The following is a 22,079-nucleotide window of genomic DNA, read 5'->3' on the forward strand; positions in this document are numbered from 1 at the left end:
GCAGCTCATCATTAGAATAATACCTGCTTAGCTGAGTGGTAACGTGTTTGCCTACCATGTAGTGGGCTCAGGTTTATTTCCCGTATAGATTGAAGATTTTTTCCACTCATGGACTGGGTGCTATGTTGTCATCATCATCATCATCATTGTCACCAACATGCAAGTCGCCCAGTGTGGCTTCACCTGAAGTAAGATGTGCAACTCGGTGGTCGAACTTCCCCAGACAGGGCCTCTCAGCCACCAACGCCACACTATCATTTCATTTCATTAAAATAATAGAGTAAATGACTAAGCTGATATGATTATTATAAATTTTTTGAAGATATTTGAAAATTTATTTTACAGAAGAGAGCTCCTAATCATAGGGTAGCTCTTATGTTGTACACATGGCTTATAATATTATAAAAACAAGACTTTAAGTAGCAGTTTGTTGTATGAATGAAGATAAAAGAGGGAAGAGTTCAAGATATGAAAACATGATAACGCAACATTTTCATGTGTTCACCATAGCTGTAGCTGCTGACCTATTTTTGTTACACACAAATAGAATATATTTGGCTAATGGAAATGATATATTTTCAGGCAGGTGGCTTGGCTGGATTAGCTGTAGATATAACATTATTTCCCCTCGATACTCTGAAGACAAGACTTCAGAGTGCTAATGGATTTTGGAGAAGTGGTGGGTTTCGTCATGTGTATAAAGGTTTGGGACCAACAATGATTGGTTCCGCACCAACAGGTGAGAGCAATGGACATGAACTGTGGTACCAGCATTCTTATAATTGTAAACTATTTGTAATATCGAGTAACTTTTTGTGATCTACTCTTCCCTTCGCACCAAGATGCATGCAGTGATAGCGGAGTATAGTGTGAATCATACACTATCCTTCCATTTATTACTGCAAGTCAGTTTTAAGTATTTAATGCACACTTAAAGTTTTAAACTGCAAGAAAGGATAGTTTGGATTTATCCATAAAACAGCAGGGCATCGAGGAATGCACAAAGTGTGGTCTACTTAAGGTGCAACCAAAATTTAATCTTGTAAATCATAATGAAAGCATGAATTGAAAAAGAATTCACCAGATAAGCTCTAAATGGACATCATATACTTTTCCATGAACACACTAAGCACTAGATAATGGTACTGCTGCTCCAGTTTGGTCTCTCTAAGAAGACTAATATTCACATGAAGCACAACATAACACAGTGTATAAACAGCTTCAGAACAAAGGCAAAAATTACAGACTTTACATGCTCTTCATACAGATAGCATTAATAACACCCTACTTTTAAATAGAGTTGACATAGTGAAGACAAAGTACCAAATTGACAATAACAAATGTTCATAAATCATAATCACTGGAGTGAAAACAGGATAATACCAGAAATAGTAAAGCTCAAGCTCTGTTACTAAGCTATTCTTTTCGTATGAGGGTCATCCCTGTACGGAAGGGGGTGTGTAATTTGGGGGACAAGACCAAACAATGAGGTCATCAGTCCCATTGGATTAGGGAAGGATGCAGAAGAAAGTCGGCCATGCCCTTTCAAAGGAACCGTCCTGGCATTTGCCTGAAGCAATTTAAGTAAATCTAAACCAGAATGGCCAGACACGGGTTTGAACCGTCGTCTGCCAGAATGTGAGTCCAGTGTGCTAACCACTGCACCATCTCACTCGGTGGTCCCCGTGAAATCAGCCAATGGTCTAGTTCTTTACATTGCAGATTTTGATAATTTTTGGTATATCATAGTAGGAGTTGTTCAGATGAAGCGTCTCAAATTAAAATGTTTTGAACCATTCATTTTTAATTTATTAATTTTTGACATTTCCAAAGTTCTGCAATTTTTGTCGCCTTTTGGATCCTTAAAATGGCTGTATCTCAAAAACTACATGACTTACAGACCTAAAATTTGTACCATTTTATTCAATTTCTTATAAGGTTTAAAATTATATGCTACTTTACTACATTCATAAAAAATCTGAATTTTCAAAACAATTTTTTTAATTCATAGAATTTTGAAATCAGAATTTATTTTTTCTTTTGAAAAAAAATGTTACTTATACACTATTTGTAAATGTGTGTGCCAGATTTCGTGATGGTATTCCAATGGGAAAATATTAAAATAAATTTTATTTTGCTGGTAAGCCCAACTTCCGGCACTTATTACAAAGTTGTAATGGAAACCTTAAATGGCAAAAATCATATAAGGTTGTAAAATGATTGTTATTTATCATTTAGTGATAATGTTGTTGTTGTGGTCTTCAGTCCTGAGACTGGTTTGATGCAGCTCTCCATGCTACTCTATCCTGTGCAAGCTTCTTCATTTCTAAGTACCTACTGCAGCCTACATCCTTCTGAATCTGCTTAGTGCATTCATCTCTTGGTCTCCCTCTACGATTTTTACCCTCCACGCTGCCCTCCAGTACTAAATTGGTGATCCCTTGATGTCTCAGAACATGTCCTACCAACCGATCCCTTCTTCTAGTCAAGTTGTGCCACAAGCTCCTCTTCTCCCCAACTCTATTCAATACCTCCTCATTAGTTATGTGATCTACCCATCTAATCTTCAGCATTCTTCTGTAGCACCACATTTCGAAAGCTTCTATTCTCTTCTTGTCTAAACTATTTATCGTCCATGTTTCACTTCCATACATGGCTACACTCCATACAAATACTTTCAGAAATGACTTCCTGACACTTAAATCCATACTCGATGTTAACAAATTTCTCTTCTTCAGAAACGCTTTCCTTGCCGTTGCCAGTCTACATTTTATATCCTCTCTACTTCGACCATCATCAGTTATTTTGCTCCCCAAATAGCAAAACTCCTTTACTACTTTAAGTGTCTCATTTCCTAATCTAAGTCCCTCAGCATCACCCGACTTAATTAGACTACATTCCATTATCCTTGTTTTGCTTTTGTTGATGTTCATCTTATATCCTCCTTTCAAGACACTGTCCATTCCATTCAACTGCTCTTCCAAGTCCTTTGCTGTCTCTGACAGAATTACAATGTCATCGGCGAACCTCAAAGTTTTTACTTCTTCTCCATGAATTTTAATACCTACTCCGAATTTTTCTTTTGTTTCCTTTACTGCTTGCTCAATATACAGATTGAATAACATCGGGGAGAGGCTACAACCCTGTCTCACTCCTTTCCCAACCACTGCTTCCCTTTCATGCCCCTCGACTCTTATAACTGCCATCTGGTTTCTGTACAAATTGTAAATAGCCTTTCGCTCCCTGTATTTTACCCCTGCCACCTTTAGAATTTGAAAGAGAGTATTCCAGTCAACATTGTCAAAAGCTTTCTCTAAGTCTACAAATGCTAGAAACGTAGGTTTGCCTTTCCTTAATCTTTCTTCTAAGATAAGTTGTAAGGTCAGTATTGCCTCACGTGTTCCAGTGTTTCTACGGAATCCAAACTGATCTTCCCCGAGGTTGGCTTCTACTAGTTTTTCCATTCGTCTGTAAAGAATTCGTGTTAGTATTTTGCAGCTGTGACTTATTAAACTGATAGTTCGGTAATTTTCACATCTGTCAACACCTGCTTTCTTTGGGATTGAATTATTATATTCTTCTTGAAGTCTGAGGGTATTTCGCCTGTTTCATACTTCTTGCTCACCAGATGGTAGAGTTTTGTCATGACTGGCTCTCCCAAGGCCGTTAGTAGTTCCAATGGAATGTTGTCTACTCCGGGGGCCTTGTTTCGACTCAGGTCTTTCAGTGCTCTGTCAAACTCTTCACGCAGTATCATATCTCCCATTTCATCTTCATCTACATCCTCTTCCATTTCCATAATATTGTCCTCAAGTACATCGCCCTTGTGTAAACCCTCTATATACTCCTTCCACCTGCTTAGCCATTTTGCACTTCCTGTCGATCTCATTTTTGAGACGTTTGTATTCCTTTTTGCCTGCTTCATTTACTGCATTTTTATATTTTCTCCTTTCATCAATTAAATTCAATATTTCTTCTGTTACCCAAGGATTTCTACTAGCCCTCGTCTTTTTACCTACTTGATCCTCTGCTGCCTTCGCTACTTCATCCCTCAAAGCTACCCATTCTTCTTCTACTGTAGTTCTTTCCCCCATTCCTGTCAATTGTTCCCTTATGCTCTCCCTGAAACTCTGTACAGGTCCCATCTCCTTAAATTCCCACCTTTTTGCAGTTTCTTCAGTTTTAATCTACAGGTCATAACCAATAGATTGTGGTCACAGTCCACATCTGCCCCTGGAAATGTCTTACAATTTAAAACCTGGTTCCTAAATCTCTGTCTTACCATTATATAGTCTATCTGATACCTTTTAGTATCTCCAGGGTTCTTCCATGTATACAACCTTCTTTCATGATTCTTAAACCAAGTGTTAGCTATGATTATGTTGTGCTCTGTGCAAAATTCTACCAGGCGGCTTCCTCTTTCATTTCTTAGCCCCAATCCATATTCACCTACTATGTTTCCTTCTCTCCCTTTTCCTACACTCAAATTCCAGTCACCCATGACTGTTAAATTTTCGTCTCCCTTCACAATCTGAATAATTTCTTTTATTTCATCATACATTTCTTCAATTGCTTCGTCATCTGCAGAGCTAGTTGGCATATAAATTTGTAACACTGTAGTAGGTGTGGGCTTCGTATCTATCTTGGCCACAATAATGCGTTCACTATGCTGTTTGTAGTAGCTTACCCGCATTCCTATTTTCCTATTCATTATTAAACCTACTCCTGCATTACCCCTATTTGATTTTGTGTTTATAACCCTGTAGTCACCTGACCAGAAGTCTTGTTCCTCCTGCCACCGAACTTCACTAATTCCCACTATATCTAACTTCAACCTATCCATTTCCCTTTTTAAATTTTCTAACCTACCTGCCCAATTAAGGGATCTGACATTCCACGCTCCGATCCGTAGAACGCCAGTTTTCTTTCTCCTGATAATGACATCCTCTTGAGTAGTCCCCGCCCGGAGATCCGAATGGGGGACTATTTTACCTCCGGAATATTTTACCCAAGAGGACACCATCATCATTTAATCATACAGTAAAGCTGCATGCCCTCGGGAAAAATTACAGCTGTAGTTTCCCCTTGCTTTCAGCTGTTCGCAGTACCAACACAGCAAGGCCGTTTTGGTTATTGTTACAAGGCCACATCAGTTAATCATCCAGACTGTTGCCCTTGCAACTACTGAAAAGGCTGCTGCCCCTCTTCAGGAACCACACGTTTGTCTGGCCTCTCAACAGATACCCCTCCGTTGTGGTTGCACCTACGGTACGGCTATCTGTATCGCTGAGGCACACAAGCCTCCCCACCAACGGCAAGGTCCATGGTTCAATGGGTTCATGGTTCATGGTGATAATATATTATATTATTAGAATGTAAAGTCAGTGTTGGCCTTCTCAGGCTAATTAAAAAAAATATATGAACACACAACGTAACACTGCATGCTCAAGAAAGACTGCAAATAATTTACTTAACTGTACCTGCCTTTTACAGATATATCTGTATTAATTAATATTAGTAACTAAACATTGGTGTAGCTGTTACTATTTAACAATGAGTTGTTTACATGCCCTTTCGTGAAAAGTTTTCTATTCATCTTCAACAAGAAAAGCATTTATAAACGTAGGCTTCCGCTGCCATTGTCACAGTGAATAAAATTTTTCTGAGTATGTGACTACAGTGTCAGTATTTGAAACTACTGATGTTTCCATCACTGTTGCAAGTGACCTCCTTCGGGGTGCTTTTGTTTACTGCTGAATGAGAAAACTTTGTTTCTTATACACCTGCAGTTACTGGCTGAATGGGGAGCATTTATACTTCCTCTGGCCAGGTGCATTGTGACAAGTGGTAAGCTCTCGTCATGTACTTAACTGTGGAAATTGCTGCGTTGTGTTACTCAATGTGGCAACACAATAAGCCACTGAGGGCAGCAAACCACATTGCAGGGTGTCGTGTCATCGCTGTTGTGATGTCCAGCTACAGAGTTATGTCAGTGGCTGGCCCACAAAACAAGCAGCTGATTGTGAAAGCCTGCCTGAAGCTCCTCTACACTTGTGAGAATTATGCCCTTCGAATTCTGGGCTGCTTCTGAAACTGTGAACTACTAAAATAACACAATACTTCTGTGTCTGTAGTTTTTCACCTGCAGTTGTGGTGCAATCTTTCTGACACCATTATTCACACTTCATGCATTTTCTGTTTTTCTTCCCAATACACTTCGTCACATGGCATACAAGGACTAGTACACCTAGAATGTCCCTACAGTTTGATTAAACTCTGTGGTCGACACAGTGGTTTGGTAAGTAAAGGACTGGGAGATCAGGTGGGTGTATTGCTCTTTGCCAATAATGAATTAGGCTGCACTAACAATGACAAGATTAAAAAAGTTTTCAAGGTCAAAATTGCCATTACCATGACTCAGTACTGGTACCCACTGCATTATTGTGGAATGCTGGAAAAACTGATAGTATGTGTTAATGCACCCAATCTGTGCTGCTAACAGCTCATAAAGGAAATTAAGTTTGGCAGGATTGAGGGTAGCATTCTTATATGTGTTTTTCACTTGCAAAATTTTGAAAGGATTATTGGGCAGATGCAGCAGAGGATATGTAGGTTCAGAGCTGTAGTCCTTGTTATTGTCACTGGTAGCCAAAATGTCACTCCCAAGACCTCACATTGAGTACCATTTTGCAGTATTCCACCGTTGTGTAATTCCAGATGTTCTCTCCCCCTTGAGTGTCCCTGCTCATGACAGCTGGTGATAGCTACGACTGAGCCATACACTAAGTACACACAATGAGGTCCTAATTTGTGAAATATGGGCTAGTGAATATCAGGATATCCATCCACATCTGTTCACTTGATGAGCTGTTCCAGTTTGCTTGTCCCAATGACAGACTGGACCACCAAGGAGAGGTATACCTTAACCTGTTGTTGTCATCAGTACAGCTCGACTACTGCCATCAACATGTGAGTCATCCTGTCCACCTAACTAAGAGAATCTCCTTTTCTAAAGTCACCCACTTCATTGATACAAGTGTATCACAAAGCATTTCTAAATCTGCTGTGACTGCCTCCTACAGGTAATTGCACTGCTACATCATTCAGGCATGGTCAGCATTAACCTCCGCTGTTGCAAGATGATAATACAACAACAGTCTATTTTCCACTGGAGACTGGATTAGGTTCAGTATTGTTGGTAGTTCAGCCTGAGCCTGGTGTAGTTCTCCAAGAAAATGTCCTAAAAGAAATATATTTGAAGTTAGTTGCCACAGACTGCAAGATGCAAGGCTTCCTGTAATTTTACTACTTCTATTTAAGCATTGCCATTATTATCAGCGAGGGCGCACAGAAGTCTTGCCAGCCAACTGTATGTGTAACAAGTCTAATTATGTTTGTATAATACTTTATTGTATGCAGCCTTAAAGTAGCTAGTCAGCTCACCAATTAACTGTTATAGTAATCAAATATTAATCAACACTCCCTGTTCCAGATTATTCAACTGGTTTGTACACCATTCAGCCAGAACTCCGTGGCCCTCCACTTCCACTTGCACATGTCCTAATGTATCTTTCACTTGCCTCATATTGTCGGTGTCAGCTGTCCTGAAGACAGTCTTCAACAATCTTTCTCCTACATGTATCCATCCCCATTTATACCTTCTCAGGATGAGCAGCACTAGATCCATGGCCTACTGTAACTTTCCCTGTGGGTTGTCATGAATGGCCCACAATACCTGGTATTTACCACACTTCATTCAGGACCTTTAAATCCTTCCTGATGTATTTCTTCCAGGTGAACAGGACTCCACCTTGTAGCTGTCACACCTGCAGGCATCCACCTCCTGTGGCTGCAGTTGTGCAGCCGTTTCCATAGGCAATGTTGCATAGTGCAAGGAAACTGCAATCAAACACCTCTCCTCTCTACATCATCATATCTCTAGATATTGGTGCATATGGCAAAGTACACACTGATTGCATGAGAACAGTTTGCTCAATCTGCCATGTCACTTTCCCTTCTTACTCCCCGCCTATTTTTGTGACCAATGCCAATAATGGTGGTAAAGCTTCCATTGTATCCTGAAAGGGTCCTATATATGCGGTGTGGATGATATGGTATGAGCAGGAAGCTGTAAGTTTACATTAACTGACAAGGTCATCTTTACAAACTGGTACAAAAGTAGGTAACAAGTACAATTTTTTTTCTTAGTTTTTTCCTTGGGAGTGTAAGGACTTGTCAACATCACCCATTTGCAACACAGTGTTTAGGCAACTTTGCTCTCTGTCACATCATTGGCTCCTACCACTCTGTCTTCTGCTATTTTTTCCTTTGTATTTATGCATGGAGCCCACCATCAGAATTTCAAAAGTCCATACATTCCATAACTCCTAGTGTCTGCTTGTGTCTGTATATGTGTGGATGGATATGTGTGTGTGTGCGAGTGTATACCCGTCCTTTTTTCCCCCTAAGGTAAGTCTTTCCGCTCCCGGGATTGGAATGACTCCTTACCCTCTCCCCTAAAACCCACATCCTTTCGTCTTTCCCTCTCCTTCCCTCTTTCCTGATGAGGCAACAGTTTGTTGCGAAAGCTTGAATTTTGTGTGTGTGTTTGTGTTTGTTTGTGTGTCTATCGACCTGCCAGGGAAACATTCCACGTAGGAAAAATATATCTAAAAACAAAGATGATGTGACTTACCAAATGAAAGTGCTGGCAGGTCGACAGACACACAAACAAACACAAACATACACACATACACACAAAATTCAAGCTTTTGCAACAAACTGTTGCCTCATCAGGAAAGAGGGAAGGAGAGGGAAAGACGAAAGGATGTGGGTTTTAAGGGAGAGGGTAAGGAGTCATTCCAATCCCGGGAGCGGAAAGACTTACCTTAGGGGGAAAAAAGGACGGGTATACACTCGCACACACACACATATCCATCCACACATATACAGACACAAGCAGACATATTTAAAGACAAAGATATATATATATGTCAGTCGAGGCATCTCTGCCCAAACTCTTTGTCTTGCTGTTTAGCTTATTTTTCGCTTTGCTAATGTTATTTATCTTAGTTTTGCTATTTATTTGTTACTTTCACTGTCAAGTAAGCTGTGCTAATTTTTTTTGTTATTCATGTTATAGGTTAATGTCACTACTTGTGAAAAAAAAATGTGCTGCTTGTTAGTTGAGAAAACATGTTACTAGTGATAGACTTTATAAAATATGTGTGTGTGTAAAAGGTGGAGGGAAATATGTTTTGCTGAAGTCACAATTTTGTTTGAGTACAATTTCAACATCGAATTTTTTCATTGTGAAAGGGTTTTCATTTGTTTGTTACAGCTTCATTGTTTTTTGGTACCTACAATACATTCAAATCAATTTGTAGGCCGTATGCCAGTGAAGCTTATTATCCATTGGTACATATGGGTGCAGCATCAGTTGCAGAAGTGGTATGTTTTTCTGTATTAAATCATTTCCAAATGACAATTAATCAGTTAACATTTTTTATAAACTTCTTTTGTTCAAATGCCTGAAGGTATGCTGTTGCGTGTTACAAAATGATGACAGATGGTTGCATGAAGTTCCTTTGTAATGCTGCCGCAAATTTTGTGGCAATGTTCTGAGATAGCTACTTCCTGTTCAACAGCAGTTAGTAAGGGGAGTGGCACAGATGGCATCCAAGCTGTGTGTCAACAGTATCCAATACCTTTATTAATAAAATTGCTTTTGGCTTCTACAATGATCCTGTTGTGAAAGCTTAACATGAACATCAAAATTTCATTTTCCAGCTAACCTGAGCCAAAAATGTTAATGTAATTATACAAAACCCTTCGTGAACAGAGAACCTGTAAATTCTCTCTGCATGAGGTCTAGTTTTAGTGAGCACACTCAACTTGCTGCTTTTTTTTTGTAATTTTGCTAACTTTATTTGGGTTGTTGCTAATATAAGGAATGCATGTGAATTTCCTCAGTGTTTAGCTATATTCATGATCTTGTATAATGACAGACTTCTCATAAAAAAAACCTTGATCTGATCAGATATTTAGAATGTCCATTTTGTCTAAATATGAACAGCCATCAGATGATTGAATTAGAACTGCAAGATAAACATGTCAGTCAATGGATAATAGAATGAGTTCTGGAACATTGTATTACATTCACCTGTACTCTGAATGTCAGAGTTTTTTAATACTGTTGAGGAAGAAATTCAATTTCTACTTACTGATGCAGTGGAGACTATTATAATAGATGTTTGTGAGACACTGACCAAGGTTTCCCATCACAGAACATAATATATATTGATAGGATCACCTTAAATAATATTTACATTTGTGTATTGGTTCATTCTCTGAAAAAGAGAATGTTAATGTTCCTGTTGTGTAAATTGATAAAATGCATTACTTCCTTCAAGATTTGATTTGTAAGGCTAAAGCCTAATAAAATTGGCAGAATGTATAGAAGAATTGCTGTATTTTCAAATAAAGTACCAAGCAAGGCAGTACAGTTGTTGATGCACTGGACATACACGTGTATCCTCATTCAACCAACAATTTTAGATTTCCTATCGTTTCTCTAAAACACTTACAAAGGCTGCTGAGACAGATTAGTTGAAAATTTCATGGCCAATATTCATATCCACCTTTTCCAGTCCCATCGCGTGCTCCATCTTTAGTGGCATTGTCATCAGTGAGATGTTACCATTGTAAACTTTCCTTTCCTTCTGTCCCCAATAGTGATTCATGTAAAGAAACTTCACAGAAAAATTAGAAGCTCCAGCCCTTGTTACATCTAGATTTTGTGGTTTCCAGAAGACTCAAAAAACAGTGTGCCTCTGAGCCTATTATGAATAATATTGTAGCTTCAACTAATCCTTTAGATAGTTTTCAGGGTTGCTTGCTCCATCTACTAGTAAGAAAATGTGGCTCTCTTACACTGCTTAACAAAAATAAGTGAAGCACTTGGAAGGGGAGAAGTAGATGAAACTTCGTGGGTTAAGATGGTATGTGATGTTGTTCAGTGATTATAATATCGAGTCAGATTTACAAAGAACTTGGCAGTATGAGCTTGCTTATCAGTACGACATTGCACTGCTTCTGGCCTGGATGCAGCAGTTCTATCAGGGACAAATCTGGCATTATTACTAGCCACAGAAGTACGTCAGTGTCATGTAGACAGCTCATGGACATGTGCCATGTGTGGACAAACATTGTCCTGTTGAAAATTACTCAACAATACTGATGCATGAGAGAGGATGCATGAGGACACAGTGTCATACTATTGTCTCCTCAGGGTTCCCCTAATTACTACCAGCTGTTACCTGAAGTCATACTCAGTGGCTCCACATATCATGGCACCAGGAGTAACACCACTGTGCCTCTCCAAAACATTTGAGGAATGGGACCTCTCTCACGGTCTGTGCCATGCCTGCTGCTGATGGGTCATCTGGGGTAGTGAGGACCCCGATTCATCATTGAGCACGGTGTGATACCATTCATCAACAGTCTGTGCTTCCAGGTCCTTGTTTTAACAGCAGTGTACACATGTGACAGTAATTCTCCAGGGTGGCTGTTGTGGTACGGGATCAGACAGTGTGTTGCACATAGTCCATTTTTTGCTCTCAGATGACAAATGAAAATGTGAAGGGGCTACAATGTTTGTAGTGCAGAATACGGCATGCCTGCTGCTGATGGGTCATCTGGGGTAGTGAGGACCCCGATTCATCATTGAGCACGGTGTGATACCATTCATCAACAGTCTGTGCTTCCAGGTCCTTGTTTTAACAGCAGTGTACACATGTGACAGTAATTCTCCAGGGTGGCTGTTGTGGTACGGGATCAGACAGTGTGTTGCACATAGTCCATTTTTTGCTCTCAGATGACAAATGAAAATGTGAAGGGGCTACAATGTTTGTAGTGCAGAATACGGCATTCTTCCCTGTGATAGTCATTTGTTCAACTGACATCTTGATGAGGAATATGCCTGCCCATAAATTCCCATGCAGTCCAACATCATGCCACTGTCACATCTGAATGCTCCACAAATCTGGATATTGCATGACTTGACCTGCCAGCCAAATGGAGATGAGCAATGAGGCCCTATCAAACTTTGTCAGGTGCTGATAACATTGTCTCACATAAGTACACAGCATCTCTGTGTCCTTAACAGTGATCGCTCAGCATCTGACACTGTTCACTTCCCTTATGTACCCTACCAGGCCTGATAACAACACTAAACATGAAAACATTGATGCACTCTGGTGGCCATTCTACAAACTCTGTAGAATATTTTACATACCCTCCAATAGTGTGTATGTGTATGTGTATGCCTTTACATTGACATCTTATCATGTCTTCAGGGTGCTTCACGTGTGATTTTTTTTCCCCCCCAGGCGGTGTATTTGTAATTCCCTTTCAGGTAGTGTATTTTTAATTCTCTGAATTCCATCTGGTGCACAATGGTTTTTTCATTAGTGAAAAATTACAGAAGCTTGTGACAGGGACTCTTATCTGATGTAATGTTTTGTGTGTGTGTCTCTCTCTCTCTTTTGGTTCTGCTTCTGTATGCAAGTTTGCTATTGCAAGTCTACTTTAGCTGTTGTCAGTAATTTTGCTTCTTAAACAGCAAAACTTGTCTGCTGCTTATTATATCTATTTCCTAATATAATCCCTTCATCTTACCTGATTTAATTTGACTGTACTCCATTAGCTTTGTTCACTTTTTTTGGTGTTCATCTTATAACCACTTTTCAAGACACCATCTGTTCTAGGGTCGGCCATGGTGCCAAAACTGCAGAATGTGCTGCATGCATGTGGTCCGAGGCTCAGCACTATTCATAACATCTCAGCTTTGCTCATTTCTTCTTGGAACTGATCACAACTGTGCGATATTTCATTTTGCAGTGCAATGCAGCACTGTTTCTTCTGGCATTTGGTGTGCACGTTTTGATCAGCACAACTTTCTCCAGTTTGGCAGAATGGTGCTGTCAGCATTTTGTTTGTGATATAAAGAAAATTCACAGCTCAAGTGGCTGTTTGCACAAAAAGAGGCAGTCTAGTGATCTATCATTATAAATCTTTAAAAATTACTGGGTATCACAGAAGAGAAGGATGAGAATTCTCAGTATCTATTATGCAGCTGCTTAATCAACAGATACTGAAAATTTTCTATGGAACAGCATTACAAAACAATGAAAGAGCAAAAAATTATAACAGTTGATGGATGGCTGGTATGGGATTTGTTGTTTTGTACATCAAGAGGCAGTCTGTGCTAATTTGTAGATCGAGCGCCTGGTATGAATAGTAAATATTCTGAAGTCGCAAACATTATTATCCAGTCAGTTACAACAGTTTTTGAAGGAAATGCATTAAGAGAATGGAGATGTTAAATATTACTGCAAAGTATGTTGGTTAAGTCAAGGAACATACCTGGAATGAAGTTTTGAATCAAGTTCCACTATTGTATAATTTATGAAGGAAAAAGGAAAACAGAAATAAAAATTAGAAAGTCTGGAATAGATTGCAGTCCCTGAATTTTAAGTAGACACTGCCCTCAGAAAGACATTGCAAGAGGAGAAACAACTTATTTCTGATTTGGCAGAGATGCATTTAAAAAGAAAATCACATTGTGGACAGGACAACTTTTGACAAAAAACACTGGCCATGTCCCTAAGCTCCCGGGGTGGTGTGGAAAGAATTAGAAGAATAGTTTTCAAACTGTATTATGGGCACTGCCAATCTTACATCTATTTTTGAGCTGTGTTTGAGACCATTTGCCATTTCGGTTGAGACCACCCCTGTCAAGTGCAGATGGAACTGACTGATCTGCAGTGTACAAGCGCCATCCAATAAGTAAGTCCCTATTTTATAAAGAAACATTACACACTGTACATAGTGCTGAAATAATATTATTGACATTGTATAGTGCTTCTGTTTCTTTTCTACATAGTTGCCATATTTTTCCAAGCATTTTTGGTAATGTGACACAAATTTTTCCAAACGAGTGTTGTGCCAGGTCGAGTCCTGTGCACATAACCACCTGTTCACTGTTGATATACCTTTATCGTCAGTGTTGAAGTGGTTACCTCCAAGATGACCTTTCAGTTGAGGAAACATTTGAAAATCACTTTGGGTAAGGCCTGGTGAACGTGGAGTATGCGGGAAAACTTCCCAGTTGAATCTTCTGAGCTCTGTATAAGTCATTCAAGCTGTATGATACTGAGATTGTCATGAAGGAAGAGAACTTTGCAAGACAAAAGTCCTGGACATTTTCTTTTAATGGCGGCTCACAGATTCCTCAAAACAAGCACAGGATCTGATACAACACTGTTTTGGATAAAACATGTGTCACATTACCAAAAATGCTTTGAAAAACATGGTGACTATGCAGAAAAGAAACAGAAGCATTTACAATCTCAAAAAAAATATTTCAACATGATAAATTTTATGTAACGTTTTTTTATAAAATAAAGAAACTTACTTATTGAACAGCTCTCATAATTCTTGTTTAAAAGAGAAATTCTTTTACGTTAAAACTGTCCAGAAGCTCTACATTGTTTTCCTCAGGAAGAGTTTCTATGTCTCGATAATGAGGTTGCAAATATGATTAAACATGTCGATCAACATATGTGCATGAGTGGCTTTTTTCGATTATGAAACTAAAAACTCACAATTATGTGGCAGCCTGAGTGACGAAAATCTGGGAACTGTCTGTATCTGTCCATAGGGCAGTTTTCTGTACTACATATAATTTCAGCACATCAAATATGTATTTAGACAATGGAATCTCCAGGTCAGAATATAAACAGAATAAGGAAAAGGTAAGTTTCTACTTACTGTAAAGATGGCATGTTAAGTTGCAGACAGGTACAACTAAAAGACAGTTATACATTAGCTCTCATCCACAGTGTTTGTCAGAAAAAGAAACACACACACATTCATTCACAGAAGCAAGCACACCTCACACACGCAACCGCCATCTCTGGCAGCTTGTACCGGAATTGGCAATCTGGTCTGACCTGCTGGAAACAGCGATCATGTATGCGTGAGGTGTGCTTTCTTGTCTGAATGAATGTGCGTGTGTGTGTGTGTTTTTTTTTTCTGATGTAGGCTTTGGCCAAAAGCTTATATATAAGTATCTTTTAGTTGCAACTTAATATCTCTCTTAATGATAAGTAACAATCTATCTCCTCTTTACACTGCAAATATATTTAAATAATACTGAAAATATGTTTTGTTTGTGATCTATGTTCTTGAGAAATATGAAGGTAAGCTACATGCAAGCCATTCAGTGTCCTTTACACAACTGTGTTACCATGCAACACATTCCAGTTTCCATCTCACTTTTCCCTTTCATCCTTTTTCCTGCTGAGGTAGTGTGCAAGTGCTTTCTGGTGACAGAAATCTGCACATATGCAAGAGATCCACAGCCATGCGAAATTCTTGGCCTTCCTTTATCTATTTTGTTCAACTGATCTTCCAAGTCCTCTGCCACTTCAGGCAGATCCCTTTCCGAATTTCTCCTTGGTTTCCTTTATTGTTTGTGCAGTGTAGACATTGAATGACAAGGAGAGAGGCTACAGTACTGCCTCAGTCTGTTTTGATTACTGCCTCCTTTCATAATCTTAAGACTCTTATAGCTGAGTGGTAGATAGCATTTGCTCCCTGTATGTTATCTACAGCATTTGCTCCCTGTATGTTATCTACATCTACATATGCACTCCCCCAGTTAGCTTTGTCAAAAGCTCTCTCTCTAATTCTACAAATGCTATAAACGTAGGTTTTCCTGTTGACATTCTATGTTCTACGAGAAGTCAGGGGGTCAGTATTGCCTCTCATATTCCTGCAGTTCTCTCCTCCAGTTGGCTTTTAGTGGTTTTTACAGTCTTCTGTAAATAATTGTGGTTACTATCCTGCAAAAAAGGTTTATTAAACTGATCATGTGGTATTATTCATATTCTGTCTTCAGCGGCATCCCCGATAGAGTACTTAAGCGCCTGCCTCTCGCTCAGCCAGCCAGTCTAACATTGCATACGTATCAGGACATATCGCCTCGCCTTAGATAGCGTATTTACTTTCGTGTTTTGTTTACGAGTGGACATGGTTGTCTAGTTAGGTTTTCTTGACTCTGTTGTCTCATTCTTGTTGTTGTCATAAGGTCCTTTGTTGGTCGTGTCCATCCTCTCCTTTGTGTAGTTGTTTGCGGGCCGCTCCGCGGGTCCTGCTGCGTTTTCCGTCACTTCAACCCGACGACCGTTCCGGTCGCCGTTACAACATTTTAGCGACGAGGTAAATGGTGGTCATTGTTGGTATGGAGGCAAAGTTGGTCTGTCTGCTGGAGCAACAGCAGCAGCTCATGCAGCAGCAGCAGCTCCAGTTCGACATTTTACAAAAGTCGCTGCACTTGCTAACGGACAAAGTCGATGCCCGGGACGCGTTACCACACCAGCTTCAGAGTCCTCGGGTGTCTGATGCTTTCCCATGTCCGCCATCGTTTCCACCCTTTAATGACGCTAACGAGGACTGGGAAACCTACTTACATTGGCTGAAACAACATTTCACGGCTTTTCAAGTCACGGACGATTCCTTGCAGCGGTCGTTTTTGTCTTGGGCCTCCCCAGACACGTTCTTTCTTCTCCTCAAGTTGGCACTGTTATCCAATCCCGGCTCTCTCTTTCCAGGAGATCTGCATTTTGCTGACAAACTATTATTCCCAACACCACCATGTGGTCGCCTCTCAGTTGGAGTTCCACCAGTACCATAAACAGCCTGGTCAATCGTATCGTTCCTGGGTCATGGACTTGCAGGATCTCAGCAGTCGATGCAATTTTACGTGCACCAATCAGCAGTGTAAGGCTTTGTATGCAGACTCCCTGATCCGGGATGTGGTGGTTCAGCTGGCTCCTGATCCTGAGGTCCGTACCGCAGCGTTGAAACTCGACAACCCCTCCTTGGAACAGATTCTCCGCATTGCCCACTCCTTTGAAATTGCTCAAGCGGCTAATGAGCATCTTACGGCGCGACCACAGGTGGCGGCGATCGCGGCGTCATGGCGGGTTCCGCCCTCGCGGCGTCGACGTGGCCCGGCTGAGAAAGGCCAGCACCGTCGGGACTCCTCATTGTCCAACGTCTCTATGGCATAGGCGCCTTCAGTTGCCCCTCGTCGCCGGTCACGTGGCCCACTTCCATCTTGCCCACAGTGCTTTACTGCACATTCGCGGGCTGATTGTCCCCACTGCTGGAAAACGTGCATGCTGTGTAACAAGGAGGGCCACATCTGATCGGTTTGTCGTAGTCGCTCAACTCACTCCAGTCCTGCCCCTCCTGGGCCTCAAGATACAATCCGTGCTGTGCAATTGGTCGTCCCACAGGATGACCCATCAGCATGGAAGCTTTTCCTCACACTCCGCATTTTCACTGAGGATGTCAGTTTTCAGGTTGAGACTGGCGCCACCGTCTTCCTGATTAATATGGCAACATATACCCGGTTGGGCTCTCCTGCGTTGTCGCCTCCCTCTCTGTTTGGTCACCTACAGAGACAGTTCCATTCCCCTTTGTGGACAGTTCGTCGTCCAGGCGACGACAAGCGTGCTCCCCAGCTCCTTACCCTCTTTGTTGTCGACCATCTGTCGGTTTCGAACATTTTTGGCCTGGATGCGTTTCAACTGTTTGGCTTTTCAATTTCCGATGAAGTTAAGGTCGTTTCCACGGCTGTTCCCTTTCAGGACTTAGATGATCCGTGCTCCGCTTTTGTGTCATTGTTTGCACCGGATCTCGGATGTGCTTCTGGCTTTCAGGCGCACATCACCCTACGGCCGGATGCACAGCCTCCGTTTTTCTGGGCCCGGCCCCTTCCGGTGGCCTTATGGCCAGCGGTAAAGCAGGAACTTGATCAGCATCAGGCCGCTGGTCTGCTGGAGCCTGTAACTTACAGTGCAGACCGAGCGAGGTGGCGCAGTGGTTAGCACACTGGACTCGCATTCGGGAGGACGACGGTTCAATCCCGTCTCCGGCCATCCTGATTTAGGTTTTCCGTGATTTCCCTAAATCGCTTCAGGCAAATGCCGGGATGGTTCCTTTGAAAGGGCACGGCCGATTTCCTTCTCCATCCTTCCCTCACCCGAGCTTGCGCTCCGTCTCTAATGACCTCGTTGTCGACGGGACGTTAAACACTAATCTCCTCCTCCTCCTTACAGTGCATGGGCGACACCACTGGTGGTCATACGGAAACTCAATGGGTCCCTTTGGCTGTGTGGGGACTTTGGCACTCCAGTCAATGCTCAGTCCCTCGTTGACACTTACCCCATTCCCCAACAGGAAGACCTTCTTGCCAAGCTTGCCAGGGAAGAGTATTTTTCCAAGAACGACCTGGCTGAGGCATACCACCACTTGCCCTTGAATGCCAAATTTCAGAACATCATGGTTATCAACACGCCTTTCGGATTGTATAAGTACAAGCACCTTCCCTTGTGTGTCTCTTCGGCACCGGCCATTTTCCAGCAATTCCTGGAGCAGCTTATGCAGCCTATCCCTGCCTGTGTGAATTATCTGGTTGACATCTTGGTCATCGGGCGTTCCCGCCAGGAACATTTGCAAAACCTCAGCGCCTTATTTCATGCTCTACAGTCTGCTCGTTTATGTGTTCGGCTGGACAAGTGTTGTTTTTTTCCAACAGGAGGTGGAATACTTAGGCCAATGGCTTAGCAAAGATGGATTTCGCCCTTCAGGTCAGGTCGTAATGTCGCGGCCATTGAGGCCCTTCCTCGTCCCAAAGACTTACCTGAATTCCAGGTGTTTTTGGGCAAGGTTACTTATTACTTAAAGTTCTTGCCCCAGGCTGCCTCCATTGCTCAAGCCCTCAATCACTTGCATCGCAAAGGGGTACCTTTTGATTGGACTCCTGCCTGTGACCAGGCTTTTCTCCGTTTAAAGGTGATGCTGAAGTCCTCCCCTTGCCTTACTTTCTTTTCTCTGGACTGCCCCTTGGCTGTGGTGGCTGATGCGTCGGCTTACAGCATTGGGGCCGTCCTTGCGCAGTGGGATGCCGATGGCTCCGAACAGCCCATCGCTTATGCCTCTAAGATGTTGACCCCAGCACAATGGAACTACTCCCAGATTGACAAGGAGGCTCTGGCGATCGTGTTCACTGTCCAAAAATTTCACGCCTATCTCTTTGGGGCAAAGTTCACCCTCCTGACGGACCATAAACCCTTGGTTACACTTTTTGGACCCCATTTTCACCTTCCAGAGTGGACGGCTCAACGTCTCCAGAGCTGGGCATTGTTTTTACATAATTACGCTTACACCATCCGGTAAAGCCCACCGCCCACCATGCTAACACGGACACTTTGTCACGTCTCCCAGCAGGCCCCAACCCTGCCTTTGACCAACAGGATGTACTCTGCTTTCACATTGATTCTGCCCGCTGGGATGTGCTGCACGGTCTGCCTCTTATGGTTGCTCACATTGCTGCAGCTACCCGCCGCGACCCTGTCTTGCGGCAGGTTCTCAACTACGTGGTCCACGGGTGGCCATCCTACGTTACTCGTCGGATGCAGTCCAATTTCAGCCCCTGGCGCCACCTGTCCCACAGGCTCTCCATAGTTGATGATGTCCTTCTGTTGGCCACGGAGTCAGATGCCCGTCGGGTGGTCATCACTCCAGAATTGTGGCTTCGGTGCTCGGTTTGTTACACTGTGGGCACTGGGGTATGTCCCATATGAAACTTTTGGCTCGCCGGCATGTGTATTGGCCCAGCATCAATGGCGATATCGAGCGCCTGGTCCGTGGGTGCACTGTCGGTGAGCGTCACCAGGTGAGTCCCCCTCAGTCATTTGCACCCTGGCCTGTGCCTCGCTGGCCCTGGGATCACATCCATATCAATTTTGCGGTCCCGTTTTTGGGGTCCATGTCGTTACTCATCGTTGATGCCTACTCCAAATACTCATTTGTTGTCAGAATGACATCCACCACCACGGAGGCTACACTCACGGCCCTCGCCCAGGTTCTCACAATCGAGGGTCTGCCACACACATTGGTCTCCGATAATGGTCCCCAATTCACGGCATCCTCCTTCCACGACTTCTGTCAGGCCAACGGTATCAAACATATCCATAGCCCCCCTTTCTACCCTTTGTCCAATGGCACGGCAGAGAGGCTTGTCCGCTATTCTAAACAACAGTTGACTGAGGCAGTCGACACTTCTCCAACCACGTTGGCCCTCACCCTATTTTTGAGCATCTATTGCACTGCGCCAATTGACAGGCCCAGTCCGGCAGAGCTCCTTCATGGGTGACAGCCACGGACCCTGCTCCATTTGCTGATGCCATCCTCCTCCTACCCCCACTCGTAGCCCTCGCAGCAGTATGCCCCTGGCACGGCCGTGTGGGCCCGCGCGTATGGGCTCAAGGTGGGTTGGACACCCACCACAACCGTCGCGGCCCATGAGCGGCATGTGACGTCAGTGCAGACGTGGAAAGGGTTGGAGCACCGCCATCATAATCAGCTCCGCCCGTGTGCCACCATGGGACTCGCGCCGCCGCCTCTTTCCCTACCTCCTTCAGGTACAGACGTGGTCCTCGAGTCATCATTCCTGCCCCCAGTTGATGTCTCCCCAAGGGCCTGCTGCCAGCCCTCTCCGCCTCAGGGTGGGTTGGCGGCTCCCTCCCCTGCCCTGGACTCTGGATCGGCTGTCATGGATACCTCAGGCATCCCTTCCTCCCTGCCAATTGCGGTTGATGAGCCCGGCTCCTCTTCCTACTGGCGCCCACCTCGGCACTGTCCAGGGCGTTTCCGCCCCTACATGCAAGTTTCAGGGGGGAGGAATCTGGTACCGCGCACTGCGGTATTTGAATCTCCGCCAGACATCATGGACGTTGAAGACCCCTAGAGGTCTCTGCACCATCACGCCATAAGCTGTGGTGGCATGTGCCTCCTGGCCCACATTTAGTGTGAGGGCGCCACAGTGGAACACGTGGTTGCAGCGGCCAATAGCGGCATCCCCAAGTACTTAAGCACCTGCCTCTCACTCAGCCAGCCAGTGTAACATTGCATACCTGTCAGGACATATCGCCTCGCCTTAGACAACGTATTTACTTTCGTGTTTTGTTTACGAGTGGACATGGTTGTCTAGTTAGGTTTTCTTGACTCTGTTGTCTTGTTCTTGTTGTTGTCATAAGGTCCTTCGTTGGTCTTGTCCGTCATCTCCATTGTGTTGTCGTTCGCCGGACGCTCCGCGGGTCCCACCGCGTTTTCCGTCACTTCAACCTTCTATGCACTGTTTAGTCTGAGATACAAATCCCTGTTGTTCGAAAGAAGTCATTTCCAATATATCTGGCAGTTGATGTCGGGTGCCTGTGTGCCAACAGTTGGAGGAAACAATCCTGCATTGGCGTTGTCATACAAGGACGTCCACTGTGAGGTCTATTATTCACATTCCTCATCTTTCTGTACTTACTCCACACCTTAGATACACCACTTTGAGTGACATATAACCGATCAGCAGCATCTTGTTGTGTATGACCTGCTGAAAGTAAAGCCACTATCCTTATTCTATCAAAGTGTTGTATTTCTCTACATGGCATGTTACTGCAGTGCTGAACACAAACTGAACAAAGCTGTTGTTGATACTGGACTGTTCGCAGTATGCCACTGCGACAAGGCATTTAAGATGACTAGGAAATGGCCAGTAATAAACATCATCCAGTATATGGGCTCTAACTGGATAATGCATGGTCAGTGAGACCTCATGTATCATAGACTACATTTTACGATAATATTCCAAACTTCTACATCTACATCTACATTAATACTCCACAAGCCACCCAACGGTGTGTGGCGGAGGGCACTTTACGTGCCACTGTCATTACCTCCCTTTCCTGTTCCAGTCGCGTATGGTTCGCGGGAAGAACGACTGTCTGAAAGCCTCCGTGCGCGCTCTAATCTCTCTAATTTTACATTCGTGATCTCCTTGGGAGGTATAAGCAGGGGGAAGCAATATATTCGATACCTCATCCAGAAACGCACCCTCTCGAAACCTGGCGAGTAAGCTACACCGCAATGCAGAGCGCCTCTCTTGCAGAGTC

General features: G+C 43.0%; 1 protein-coding gene across 2 annotated transcripts in view; it reads left to right on the forward strand.

Annotated features, from left to right (window-relative positions):
* LOC126237081 (S-adenosylmethionine mitochondrial carrier protein homolog) overlaps positions 1 to 22,079 on the forward strand; it is a 51,430-nt gene that overhangs the window by 2,669 nt on the left and 26,682 nt on the right. For both annotated transcript variants that reach the window (XM_049946880.1, XM_049946879.1), the window contains exons 2-3: positions 583 to 739; positions 9,341 to 9,450. In XM_049946880.1, coding sequence (XP_049802837.1) covers positions 718 to 739; positions 9,341 to 9,450 — 132 coding nt within the window. In that variant the 5' untranslated portion in view covers positions 583 to 717. The remainder of the gene's footprint in view (positions 1 to 582; positions 740 to 9,340; positions 9,451 to 22,079) is intronic.

Source organism: Schistocerca nitens, chromosome 2 (genome assembly GCF_023898315.1).
Source record: "Schistocerca nitens isolate TAMUIC-IGC-003100 chromosome 2, iqSchNite1.1, whole genome shotgun sequence".
Taxonomy (NCBI): Eukaryota; Metazoa; Arthropoda; class Insecta; order Orthoptera; family Acrididae; genus Schistocerca; species Schistocerca nitens.